Source organism: Entamoeba invadens (assembly GCF_000330505.1).
Source record: "Entamoeba invadens IP1 unplaced genomic scaffold scaff_1105074724629, whole genome shotgun sequence".
In the NCBI taxonomy this organism is placed as follows: domain Eukaryota; phylum Evosea; order Mastigamoebida; family Endamoebidae; genus Entamoeba; species Entamoeba invadens.
In genome coordinates, this window is record NW_004440426.1 from 332,920 (window position 1) to 346,393 (window position 13,474).

At 37.9% G+C, this 13,474-nt stretch overlaps 6 protein-coding genes across 6 annotated transcripts; 3 read left to right on the forward strand and 3 right to left on the reverse strand.

The window, feature by feature from the left end:
- Nucleotides 1-481: 481 nt before the first annotated feature.
- Nucleotides 482-790, reverse strand: EIN_018780 (hypothetical protein; the record flags this gene model as incomplete). Its single annotated transcript, XM_004257242.1, has 1 exon — nt 482-790. One exon carries the CDS (start codon nt 788-790, stop codon nt 482-484), a length of 309 nt encoding a protein of 102 aa, XP_004257290.1.
- Nucleotides 791-1,158: 368 nt separating this feature from the next.
- On the forward strand, nt 1,159-6,267 carry EIN_018790 (hypothetical protein; the record flags this gene model as incomplete). Its single annotated transcript, XM_004257243.1, has 1 exon — nt 1,159-6,267. One exon carries the CDS (start codon nt 1,159-1,161, stop codon nt 6,265-6,267), a length of 5,109 nt encoding a protein of 1,702 aa, XP_004257291.1.
- Nucleotides 6,268-6,555: 288 nt separating this feature from the next.
- EIN_018800 (AMP deaminase, putative) lies at nt 6,556-10,530 on the forward strand (the record flags this gene model as incomplete). Its single annotated transcript, XM_004257244.1, has 1 exon — nt 6,556-10,530. One exon carries the CDS (start codon nt 6,556-6,558, stop codon nt 10,528-10,530), a length of 3,975 nt encoding a protein of 1,324 aa, XP_004257292.1.
- A 114-nt stretch (nt 10,531-10,644) lies between these two features.
- EIN_018810 (dual specificity protein phosphatase, putative) lies at nt 10,645-12,081 on the reverse strand (the record flags this gene model as incomplete). The annotated part of the gene is made up of 1 exon (XM_004257245.1): nt 10,645-12,081. The coding sequence occupies one exon, from the start codon at nt 12,079-12,081 to the stop codon at nt 10,645-10,647; it is 1,437 nt and encodes a 478-aa protein (XP_004257293.1).
- A 148-nt stretch (nt 12,082-12,229) lies between these two features.
- On the forward strand, nt 12,230-13,165 carry EIN_018820 (hypothetical protein; the record flags this gene model as incomplete). Its single annotated transcript, XM_004257246.1, has 1 exon — nt 12,230-13,165. One exon carries the CDS (start codon nt 12,230-12,232, stop codon nt 13,163-13,165), a length of 936 nt encoding a protein of 311 aa, XP_004257294.1.
- Nucleotides 13,166-13,211: 46 nt separating this feature from the next.
- EIN_018830 (hypothetical protein) lies at nt 13,212-13,466 on the reverse strand (the record flags this gene model as incomplete). The annotated part of the gene is made up of 1 exon (XM_004257247.1): nt 13,212-13,466. A coding segment is annotated over one exon (255 nt), but the record flags the coding sequence as incomplete, so codon positions are not given.
- Nucleotides 13,467-13,474: the final 8 nt, after the last annotated feature.

A 13,474-nucleotide genomic window follows, 5' to 3' on the forward strand; every position in this document is an offset into this window, starting at 1 on the left:
AGTTTTTTCTTCTGTTTTTTATATCACCAAAACAAATCACAAATTATTGTTAATTTTATTATTTTTCTATAGTATAATTAATATATGTTTTTATTTTCCATTAATTTGGTCAACCCTAAAAAAACAATTTAAGTATCAGGGTTTATTAACTTAAAATCAACTGATACCAACAATATAGTTTACTTAACCAGTGTTAAATAGTTAATTGTCATCACAAGTGAGTAATCAGTAATAGTGTTGCAATTTTAATAATAATCAGAAACCATCCAATATACAAACAAATTATTTTTAAATTCATTCATTAAAAAATGAACATTCCAACTTGGCACGTTGATTGGTTGTATATATTTTAATTAATTCAAAACCAAAATCAAAACAATAAGTTGATATTTTTAAACAAAAAAACAACGAGTCGTCTATTTTAAGAATTTCCCCAAACATAAATAATTTCTTGATAATAAAAAAGTGGGTGTAAAAACTATTAGCAAAACAGGAGATAGAGAAGACACACAATGATGAATGTGATAAAATACACCAAAAACATGTAGAGTGATACGGTCGACCACATTTTTTCGTTTTTGAATGTCGTTTGTTTGTAGAGAATATAATTCACAATCCACACTATTGGCATCATGAATCCAAAGACAAATAGAATGAGTGGGATAGTTGATCCTTTAACGTTGACTTGAACGTCTTCTTGCGTACTTGCTACGCCAACTTCTTCTACATTGGTATTATCTTTGCCAACATCCGCTTTGTCTTGTAACTCGGTATATTTTATATTCGACATTTATCGTTTTTAAGTTCCCCATCATTTTACACCCTTTTCTTCTTTTGGGTTCACATCTAAAACTCTGGAAAAATGGCTTTTTATTGCCATTGTCATTTACTATCTATTTATCATAAATTTATCATAAATTTATTATAAAAAACATTTGTGTATTTCAATGATTTTAATTAACGAGCTGGTTGTATTTAATATTTTGATATCATTTTTTAGAACTTTTTAATACTATTACATGTAATTTTACATATTCAGAAAAACTCGTTAATTAAACAATTGAGTAATTTAATCGTTAAATTATGATATGGGTATCAACAAAGTTAAAATAAATAGTGACCAAAAAAGTGTTAAGGAGTCAAACTCAAAAATACAACATGTCAGAAAGTGATGGTCGGACTGACACTTGGCTCCAGTCCACCAAAGAGAAATGTGTAGTTGCGATGCGTCGAGGCGATGGAGAACTCAGTAAAGAACTTCACATTCAAATTTTGTTATCATCAAATACAAAACAAAACTTGAACCAGTACACTGCGTTGGTAGAAATTATATTGCCCTTTGTCACGACGAAAAAGTCGATGGAGGTTACAACCCCCTTTCAAATAATTTGGTTCTATAAGATGTACACACACTTTTTGTGTTCATTATTAGACAACGCATTTCCATCCACACAAAGGTCGTATATCGTCGCATCAAAAGCTCTTTTCTTTTTACTCAAAACAAGTGTTATGATATCACAGAAACACATAGTAACACTTTGGGAGCATATTGTTAACTGTTTCAAAACGAGAAAAACAGTAGACTTTCTGACAACAGTGTCTTCAACACTTTCGGAGCTTTACAATTTGACGATCACTATACCTGAAATTGACTCGGTCCTTTTAAACGTCTCGTTTGATCAAATGGTGTCTGTGTCGTCGTCACAAGAACGCAGCGCTGTTGTCGAGTTTTTTAGAATCATCTCGACATATAACCAGAACCAATTTACCAATTCAGTATCTGTTGCAATGAGCATCGTCGAGCCGCTTGTTGCTAACACTGAAATAGCTCAAATTTGTAACAGAGAATATGTGGATGGAATGGCTCACATTCTCAATAACATAGATGTCTATGGAAAAGACCTTCAAATGGAGAATGTGGACGTGAGTGGAGTCGTCTTATTCTTCACTGAACTACTGAAAGAGGATTTTCGATTTTTTAGTCTGTACAACTACTCGATTGTATTCATGACAGTCGGCCTTATTGGGTTTGGATTGAAATCTTCGCAAGTAGATTCCGTCGACTTAATTTGTTCTTTTCTCAAGCTTGAAGTTGACGATACCAACGAGAAGGTCGACAAATTACTTACAAATGTGATAACCAACTTGTACAGCAGAATTGATTTTTCTCAAGAGGTACCAGTCACGTTATACAATTCGTTTATTACAATGACTGGTATTCTTGCGGAGAAGAAATGTTCGATATATTCTGAATTAAGTCAAAAGGGGATTTTTGATAACATTTTTAGAGTAGTGCAAAACTCAATAACGTCGCACAAAGTTAGAGGAGAAGAAATTGAAATGATGTCGAAGATTTTAATAATAAACAAACATCAAGTGGACAGAAAGTGGTGGTTATGTGAGCTCAAAAGGTGGGGGTCGTTACACTTTTTGTCTCAGTTTTTCATTACAGAAACGACTAATTTGAGGAACTGCCAAGCGGCATATTCAGCACTTGGGAATTTGATATCATTTTTGGTGTTTAGTCCAATTGAGAATTTGAGTGTGATGAAAGAGTCGCTGTACGCCTTTTTGTCGATCCCAACGACACTCCCGCCGCGAGTGAAAAGTGCTTATCTTAAGAAGTTGGAAAAAATAGAATGGGAGGATCTAATCAAATTTGATTCAATTCACAGACTTCTCCCCGTTGTTCAAGTGAAAACAATTTTGTTCAGAATCGTCCACAACTTTTTGGAAGACCCCGACGAGTTTGTGAGACAAACAGCACAGAAGACGTTTGCTGATATAGTGTACATCACCGCTTCACAAAAACCACAAGACTTTGTATTACGCTTCTTAACAAAAACGGCATGCGAAACACAGCCACTGTTTCGCCTCACGGCACTGCAAGCGATCAATTGTGTGTTATCAAAGATGTCGGACTATTCACAGACACCTTTTCTTATTTCTCGTTCAGACAATTCACTCGGGAAGTTGAGCGAAAAGTATCTACAGATCATACATAACGAGGGAATGAATTTGATCAGGACCTCAATAGACTCTTATGGTCGCGGGGGTGGTCTGTCCATTGTGAATGGTCTAATCTCGATTTCCGAGTGCGTTCAGTTCATCTCGCGTACGGAGACCACACTCAAAAGAGTTCCAAAATGTTATTCGGAATGTTTTACGTTTTTCAAAAGTGTGTTGTACTGTCTTATAGAAGTGATTGGAGTGAAGCAAAGTAATGTGTTTGTTGGGTATGATGAATCTCGCAAAAATGTCGTGAACTCGCCCATTTGGGGAGTTTTGATACAACACTTGGGGGACTTAGAAATCATTTCGAAAACCGTTGAATCCCCCGTGAACACGTTAGTTCAAAAAACGATGATGGCGTTGTCGACATTAATTCGATCGTGTGGACTTGATGAAAGTGGGGTCACTGAAATGTGTAAATACGTGAGGTTATTTCGCTCTTTTTGCCCTTCAGAAAGTCTTGTGATGCTTCGTGAAATATTAGAAAGTCAGCTGGAATATCACACAATTCAAATACAAGACATGAGCAGTATTACACTTTTGTTTAAAGAATGGGATTATTGGCTTATGTATGACACTACGGTGAAATTCATTGGAAGTCGCGTTTCGTGGGGTGATATTAATGACACTTCTGTGTTACTTTTGGAAGAGTTTTTATCACGAGAAACGACCAATTTTGACTACCGATGCGCATTAATAAATTATGGCTATTTCTTTGTGAGGATTGGTGTGATAATTGGAAGCCCTCGGATGGGCGAAAGCGCAAAGATCAAAGTGACAACACAGACTCAAACAGACTATTTTGAAATTTACACAAAGCTGAAATCACAAATTGAATTCACAAACCAACGACTCTCAAAAATCGAAGCAATTTACCCCAATAAAGTGATTCCTTCTTTTTATCAGATTCCACCAATAGATTACTCATCTTCACCAGACTTATTAGTCGAAGAATTGACTCGAATGAAAACTAAAATGTCATCGACTGTGTTTTATACCCAATTTCACGTTTACACCCTTTTAAGACTAACAGACTTGTGTATCTCGTTGTATAACAAAGTGTTACACACATCAACAACAACATTAATCAGTCAATGCGCAGACATATTTGGGAATATCGTGAACGAGTATTTGAGAACAAAGGACAGTGTATTAAAAGGTACACAAAATGGGTATAATGACATTCTTAAAATGGTAGAAGATGACAAAACTCTATCGAACAAAGGACCAACAGTTGTGGAACTTAAAAAACTACGCGATTTACTGACATCATTCCACTTGGCTTTCGACATCTTGTTAAATATTTTGGAGACTACTTTCACACATGGGAAGTACTGTAAATTAACAGTCACCCTCTTCACGTGTTGCGCCATGCAAATATTTTGGAGTATCAGGTCAAGCAGAAACACTCACCTCTTCTTTTTGAAACCAATAACTCACATCGACTTGACTTCAACATTCATCAGACAAGTAGCCGTTGTCGCTAACTTTCCACGAATATACCGCACCGATTCTTTTGGTAAAATATTTGAAGTCGCTTATTTGTGCTCGTCGGGGATGATCAAACAACAAGCCGCCTATTTGCAACTTAAAGATAAAAAGAAGTTTGGTCCCATCGTAGAAATGATGCGAACGGCAAATTGGTGCCACGAGACGGTCAACGAGAATTTAAAATTTGGGACAAAAAATGTCCACAAAATCAACAAGACAGTCGCACAGATACAAAGAAAGCCGTTCGAGGTGGTCGAAGTGATTTTAAATTCGAAATTGAAGATATCAGGAAAGGTCTGCGAGCAAATGGCGTTTTTCATTTCAAAGAACCCAAAGGCATATGAAAGACTCAAAGAGAAAATACCATCTTTGCCAGACAAAAGTTGTGTCGAGTTGTTTGATTTCTTCTCAGAAAACGTTCAGAAGAATCAACAGAAATACAAACATTTGAACTATGAGAGTCCGTCGGAAGACTTTTTGGAACAATACACGGAATTGGCAAGAGACACTCCTTTCATGAGAGACTCTGCCCTTGTATCTCCAATTCCCCAACTCGAAAAATTAAAGTTGGACGAAAAAGTTGAGAGCAGATCTGAAACTATTGAAAAGGAAAGAATAGAAAAACTCTTTACGATCATGTACTTACGAACAGATAAACGATTTTATGCCAAAATCATGAAACTCGATATACCACGAATTGTATATGCAAAAATGGTAAATATCCTCCCTTATATCCTTATTAAACATATCGACAAAATCCCTCTTTATGATACTAAAGGAATGATGGTGGACGTGTTGAATGATACTACACTCCTCTCAACGACTTTTTGGCAACATAAGACCCCTCCCGTGTCGTCAAGAAAAGAGGCGATTTCTATTTTAATTAGTTTGTCGAGGTCGTTGGCTATTTCAACAATCGATTTGGCAGTGATTTCAGCACTTTTATTTGACGAATTTTGTTATACGAAAGAACCCTTTTATTTGATATCGATAGTCTCATTCTTGTTCCGATACGACAACATCGTTTCACTTGGACTTGAAAATCCACGAATTTTGTTGACATGGGGACAGCTCCCTGTCACTACCCATTGGGGGATATTGAACAAGGAGTTGATCAAAAAGGTCGAATTGACATTTTTCACAGAAGACAACAAAATATCAAATGTTTTGGATTCCATTCTACATGACGAAAACACGATTCAAGCAACACTCAGACTGTTGGCTTTCTTCCAAAATGTATTTGAAACGAAAAATCAAGAATTGCTATATAAGTGGTATTCCTCACATGAAATGCTTCAATCAACAAATCAAATCATTGTGGCTTACAATCAATTTTCACTTTATTTGACTCACCCAAAATGGCAAAAGGTCAACACAAAAAAATTGAAGAAATCGCGACAAGTCGGCTTCATTCTTGCCACTCACCACAACATCCCAGCTCTTCTCACTCATCAGAACGTATTCATTTATCTTTTAAAAACTCTTCTTGAAGGAATCTTCGACTGTAACTCAGACTCTATCATTTTCCTCGGAAGCATTATAGAACCTCCTATCGGGCAGTTACTCCGAATAACAATTTCGTTTCTAGTTTCTCTTCTAGAGGCTTGCACTGTCGATGATATACCATTTTTGATCAATTTATTTGGAAAGAACATTGTTCCCAGTAGTAAAGAGGAGTTCGAAGCGTTCATTAAAAGCACGAAGACTATTTTCGTGTCAAAACTGCAGTTCATGGCGGACGCTGTCACCAAACAAACTATGTAAGACTCAACTTATTAATAAAGTGGAGTCTCTGGTGCCAAAGCATCTATAGTACTATTATTATAATTATATTTATTAATACTTTTTGCTCTTTGGTTTTTTCCATTGTTTTACCAAATAGTACAATCAAAAACTATAACTTATAATACAGTTAATTACACTTTTTAACACTTTCAACTCAATACTATATGATATAGTAATTTAATTATAATTTATTAATTCCAATTATTGAATCAGTTTATACACACTTTAACACCTTTGCCTATGATAATAAACAACTAGAAAAGTAAAATGACTGAAACTCATCCACTGACGGTCACAATCACTAATGTCGAGGCAAATGGACACACTGAAAGAATAGAAATACCACGAGCTGGACGTGACGAAGATGTGTTAGTATCGTCTCCACTACCGCGTTCAAGGAGTCGGTCTTATTCTCGAAACAATTCGGTCAAAAACAAATTTACTAAAATATTGGACTTTACAAATACACTCAATCAGAAGGCTAAAGACATTGTAGATGACGACCGACCTATGTCCCCGTCACTTCTTGGAGACGCTGAAGTCACGATTGAACGATCGATTAATTGGGTGACGGACGAAAGAAAGAAGGCGGCTTCGATGATTCAAACTGCCTTAAAGCTTCGAACGAAGTATCAGAATGTCACATGTGAAGCACTAGAAGATAGTGTCGACATCAAGTGCAAGAATGAAAATGGGGTATTAGTATTTCCTCCCCACTTCACTGATGGTACAGTGAATGACACCACCAAGTTCATTGATGACGAGGATGTCAGAGTTTATCAGCAAAAAGGGGTCTTTGTCGTTGAAAATGTCGTTGGGAATGTGCAGTATACCCCGCCATCATTTGATGAATATGTGAAGGACTATAACACCCTCCTCAAAATAGTCGATGACGGTCCAACGAAGACGTTTTCATCGGAAAGAATGCAAGAGATCCATCACCAATTTGAAGCACACAAAATATTGTCGATAGGCCAGTCCAAGTCCGGGAAAGACTTTTTCTCTGCGATTAAAGTGGACACCCATATCCACGCGGATTCGTTTGTGACGGAAAAGAATCTTGTGAAGTTTATTCGCGACAAGTTCAAGGAGAATGCTGTCGTGAAAATAAAAGAAGAGAACGGGAAAACAGTTGAAGAAACGTTTGACCACTTTTGCGAAAGAACTGGGATCTCGGTGGACAAACTCACATTGAACAAAATCGGCAACGGAAGAAATAAAATCGAAGACACACTCTATTCGATATTTTTGAGGTATGACAACTCCACAGATGGAAAGTACTTTGCCGATCTCCTTAACAACTGGTTCAAGCAACTCATAGGAACAAATACATATGCTGAGTTACGACTTCAGATCTTTGGATATGGCTTGGATGAATATGTGAAACTGGCGAAATGGGTGAAGAAGTACCATGTCAAGAGTTCACATAACAAGTGGTTGATTCAACTTCCAAGACACTTTGTATCAAGAAAAAGCAATGAAGGGGGATTCACGTTTTCGAAGTATTTGGCGAACTTTTTTGAACCACTCTTTCTGGCTTCAACGACACCAGAGAAGTACCCTGAACTCACCGAATTGCTTGAAAGTGTGTCGGGGTTTGACTCTGTGGACGACGAAGGACTCGTCGAGGCAATTACGTGGAGCGAAGTGTTTGATCCGGACAATTTCACGCAATCGACGAATCCATCATACTTCATCTATATGTACTATTTGTATGTGAATATCACTACATTGAATCTCTATAGAATGTCTCGTGGGATGTCAACGTTTGATTTCAGACCACATAGTGGAGAGACTGGACATTATAGTCATCTGGCTGCTACATTTTTGGTTGCAAAGAGCATGTCACATGGTATCAAACTAGTTGACTCTCCGTCATTGAATTACCTCTACTTCTTAACACAAATTGGACTGTCACTTTCACCGATGGCTAATCACTTGAAGAGTTGTAGCTACAAAAACAATCCATTTGACAACTTCTTTGTTGAGGGATTGAATGTCACACTGTCCACAGACAAACCACTGTATTATCACAGAACTCAAGACGCTCTCTTAGAGGAATATGCTATGGCGCAACAGACTTATAAATATGAAGACGCTGATATGGTGGAGATGTGTGACAATTCGATCAAGCAAAGTGGGTTCTCTGTATTAAACAAATTGAAGATGTTGCAACTGTCCAAAGGAGGTCGTTTTTCGTCGAAAAGAACGTTGTTCAGAGAGCGAATATTAAACACTGAATTTCAGATATTGGACGCACTCCAACATGAAAACAAAAATGGGCTATTCCTCAATCTCCCTTATTCGACGGTGGACTTGAACTTCTCGACGAATGATAAGAAGGAAGTCGATGTGATGAGGAAAGTGACGTACTTTATGTCGCTTCGAGAGAAATATCTCGAAGAGTGTCCTCCGGCAATTATGACTGAGGCGGATGAGGCACAAATAGAATTGCCGACACGCGAACAACTCTTCTGTTCAATGGAAAATGGGGTGTACAATATATACAACACGCCGGACTCTGTGTGCGATATCGATAAGTTCCACCACTCGTTCATATACTGTTTTGACTGCAAGAAGAAGTTCTGCAAGAAGTGCTTTAAGCAGTCCCATAAGGACATCTACCACTCTATTAGGAAGATTCCCCAATTTCCATTTTTCCCGACCATCCCAATTGAAGGATTTTTGGATGACTATACCGAACTTGTCCGATTTTGTGCGGATGGTCCGTCGCGATCGTACTGTTACAAACAACTGAAGTGCAGAGAAGAAATATTCTTGTTACATAAGATACTGAACAACTCACTGGAGAGTCAGGAGATGAAGAAGTTGCCGGTCGACTTTGAGAAGTGCATTAAAGTGGATTCTGTTGTTTCTGCGTCCCGATCATTCCATCCTAAGGACTTGCTCCGGTTGATTGAGAAAAAGGTGTCAGAAGACGGGGACAGAGTGGTCTTTCCGGAGCTCAAAATTACGACGGAGAATGGGATGAAAGTGTACAAACATGTGATACTGAAGAATGCATTCCAGATATATAAAGTCAAAGAATTTTCGTTAGACAAGATGTCTGTCTCATGTGACCCATCTATGCTGCAAAGGTATGATTTGTGGGATACGAAAAACACTGTCTTTAATGTGAAAGAACTCCGCGACTTGTTCTTGACGACGAACAACTTTTTAGACGGAGAGTATTTCTGTGAGTTTTTGAAACAAACGCAATTCAACAAAAAGAAGATCACGTCGAATATTAAGACTGAGATGCACTTGTGTTTGTATGGGAGAAAGATGAGCGAGTTGGAGGACATTGCGAAAATAGTGATTAAAGAGGATATCATCCGGGAGGACTCGAATAAGTTTTCCATTCAAATACCTCGAAAATATTCTGAACTGAAAAAAGCGGGAGATGTCACATGCTTTGAAGATGTGTTGAGAAATATCTTTGAACCCATTTTCTTGTCGACATTGAATCCTGACAAATACCCTGAACTGACTCATTTCTTAAATAATGTGGGAGCCTTTGATTGTAAAGGAGATGAAATGGAGTATGAAGGGAAATTGTCGATTGATTCATTGCCATTGCCGAGGAAGTGGAATTCACATAAGGAACCCCCTTTTGTGTATTGGATTTACTTTGTCAAAAGTAATTTGTTTGTGCTGAACAATTTGAGGAGAAGTCTGAAGATGAATACATTTGACTTTAAACCGCATTGCGGGGAGGCGGGAGACCCAATGCATAACGCCGCAGCATTTTTGACGGCAGACTCGATTTCACATGGGAATACACTGGACAATCAAAACACACTCCAATACCTCTTCATATTGGCGAGAATTGGAATTGTGTGCTGCCCTATTTATGACAAGTTCTTGTATGACATTGTCGACCACCCTTTTTATAAATATTTCATGAGAGGAATGTTGGTCACTTTATCTACAGACTCTCCGATGCATACACACTCGACTAAAGAACCACTCGTTGAAGAGTATGCCTCAACTATAAAACAATTCAAACTGACGGCCACAGACATTGCAGAGATCACACAGAACTCCGTAACAGTCTCTTCATTCCCAGAGACACTCAAGAAGGACTGGATGAAAGACCAAAACTTGGAACCATCAAACGTCGTCCCAGAAACACGAATTGCCTTCAGAGAAAAGTATTCACAGATTGACTTGGACACACTTTTGAAATTCAACATCGGGTCAACTCACATAGCCCAGGAGAGTAAGATCGATTTATATTAGTTACATTTTATCAATGAATTGAGTATTATAAGTATTATTAGATAATAAAAAGGAATAGAAATAGAATTATATAAATAGAATAGTAGATGTATCTAAAATTAAACTATAAGCAGACTAGACTAGAGTGCAGGTCGAAGACTCTTTAGGGAGAGTGTTCTCGTACTCTTTGAGCTGCTTGACAAAAGACGAATTAGGGCAAATGATCGGCCTACACTTTACTGTGTGATTGAGAGCCGTTTCGTAAGACCACCGAAAAGTTTTCATCAAGTAAGCGATCACTATTGAGGCACTCCGTGAGATGCCAGCAGCACAGTGTACTAAGACACCCCCACACTTTCTCCCCTCATCTATAAAACTGATACATTCGTTAATAAAAGGGGTGATATCTAATAAGACGCTGTCGTCGATGTCAATACATTTGTATTTAAATAATTCAGGGAAAACGGGTTTGAGAGGTGCGACAGATAGGATGTGCGTGACTTTGTTTTCGAGTAAAAAGCGCTTGTTGTGTGCGTTAGCGTAACTTCCTAAATAAAGGCGGTCGACGATTTTGTCGAACTTTTTCCACTCTCTTCCGATGATGACACAACCCTTAGGTAAGAGGGGTTGATAATTCTTCGCACACGAATCGTCCTCAAACCCAACAGAGAAGTTCTTTAATTCCATTGTGGACATATTGGGCAACTTTTCGATGATACAATCGACGACATCCAAATGTGTCAAGTTGGTGAGTCGAGTGATTTGTTCTGGAATTTCCGTGAAAGGGTTTGACGAGAGTTGGACCAACTCAAGACTGCGAATCTGGAGCAACTCTTCTGGAAACCTTTTGAGCTCCCCAAACTGCAAAACCGCGTTTTTAAGGTGTGAAATTTTTGAAAGTAATGCGCTGACAGAGTCTGCATTCGCGTGGTTCATCATCAATCCTTGGAGATGTGGCAAATTCAAAGTTGAAGTTGGTGGTATCACAGAATAATCTGCGACAAGTTCCGTGAGATGTTCGCAGTCCAAGTCGAGATATGTGAATTCACAATTTGATATTGACAAGTGCTCGAGTGTTTTGATATTCAACTTCAATTCTTTCATTGGCACTTTGTCAAGAAAGAGTGACCTAAGAGGCGATGTTATTGTCAGTTTTTGGAGTGGAGTGTTTGATGTTTTGAGTCGATTCAAATACGGCGACGTTGTTATTTCTGTGATCAAGTTATTCGACACATCCAACGTACTTAACGCGTGAAGACTAGACAAACACGCGATGTCCTTAATTTCATTTTGCGCCAAAATAAGTGTTTGAAGGGACTTACATTTCTCAAGTATACTAATGTCATTGATTTTATTAAAACTGAAGTCCAACATACTCAGTAAAGTGAGTTGTTCCAAATTTGGGATGTGGTCGACTTGAGCGGAGGAAATGACTAACTCCTGGATCATCGGTTTTATAGTTGAGATATAATTCACCAAATTGTCGACATTATCCACAGCGTCCAACATCACGATGAACGAGTTTTTGCCAAAACAACGATTCCACCTCTTGGTCACCTCTTCTGATGCCATCAACGCTTACTATTTCGAGTTCTTTGTAGAAACTGGGATGGTAAAATTATAGTTCAATATAGTTTATTTTATTATACTATTGAAGACTTAAATGACCTATTGAACGAAGTTTTATAAACTAACTAATGAAGTTTTAAAGGGTTTAGAAATGGAGGGAGAAAGCAAGAGAGAGTACATTTGCACAGTAGGTGCATTTACAAAACAAGGAGTTAAAAAGAGTGACGAGGACGACAAGGAACTCTCCAGTTACAGTGGAAGAGCTGTCGATATCGAAGCACCCCTTTGCGACAAGTGTAAAAAGACGATGAAGACAATGCTCTATTTGCACTGCCCTACTGATGTGTTACAGAACAGACATGTCGCTGTGTTTTATTGTCCTACACATGCAACTTATAAGGCATTTTCAAATCCATGTAAGCGCTTCGACTCTCCACAACTCGACAAACAAGTTGAAAAAATTGAAAAAACAAAAGATGAAGAGACATCCAAAGTCGGGTTTTCGTTTGGACTGGGCGACTCTTCAACACAGACAACTACTGGATTTGGTTTTGAGATGTGTGATTTGGACGATAAGGCACTTCACACTTTAGTAATTTCTCAAACGAAGACCCCTTCCAAAAAAAGTACTCAGAAAAAAGACAAACAAGAGAAAGAGAGGGTATGTGGCAAGTGGATTGAGTGGTACGATGAGTATTCCACAAAGAGTGAATTCAACGAGAATGAGCTCGAGAAATTAAAAACATTTAAAAAAGAAGTAGACGATCTTGGTGGAGAGGATTCCTTTGAAGAAGTTGAAGACAAAGAGTGGGACGTATTCACAGAGTCGATGTTAAATAACCCGAAACAGATTATACGATATGGTGGTGAGCCTTTGATAGTCAACAAGTGTTACAAAGGTCTTGAGATCTCAACCACAAAGTGTCCACATTGTGGGCACCTTCTTAACTTTGAATTTCAAGTCCTCCCCTCCATCATCTCACTCATGCGCGACATCCCGGAGTTCGACTCTCTCTTTGTGTTTTCTTGTGATCACTGTGAACGTTCATCTAAGAGTGAAGTAGTTGTTTTGTCTCAAAGTAAATGACTTCATTGTATTTGTTACTGGTCAAAACCAATTCACACGGTAATATTCACTTCTTCTTCTCTTGCTGAGTTCTTTCGTTCTTGTTCATTTGATACCCGACAAAGCCAAAAGAGAACAAGAAGAGTAAAGTAAGAATAATAGCATTAAGCCACATCATTCCTTTATCTTGTTTTTTCGAGAACATTAAATCCTCACCAAGTACCTTTTTCATGATCTTATCCAAATCAATTTTGGTGGTATCCTTCTTGCTAACATCAATGATTGATTCTACCGAGTCTTGGAGTATATAAACAAAGACATCCCTTATAA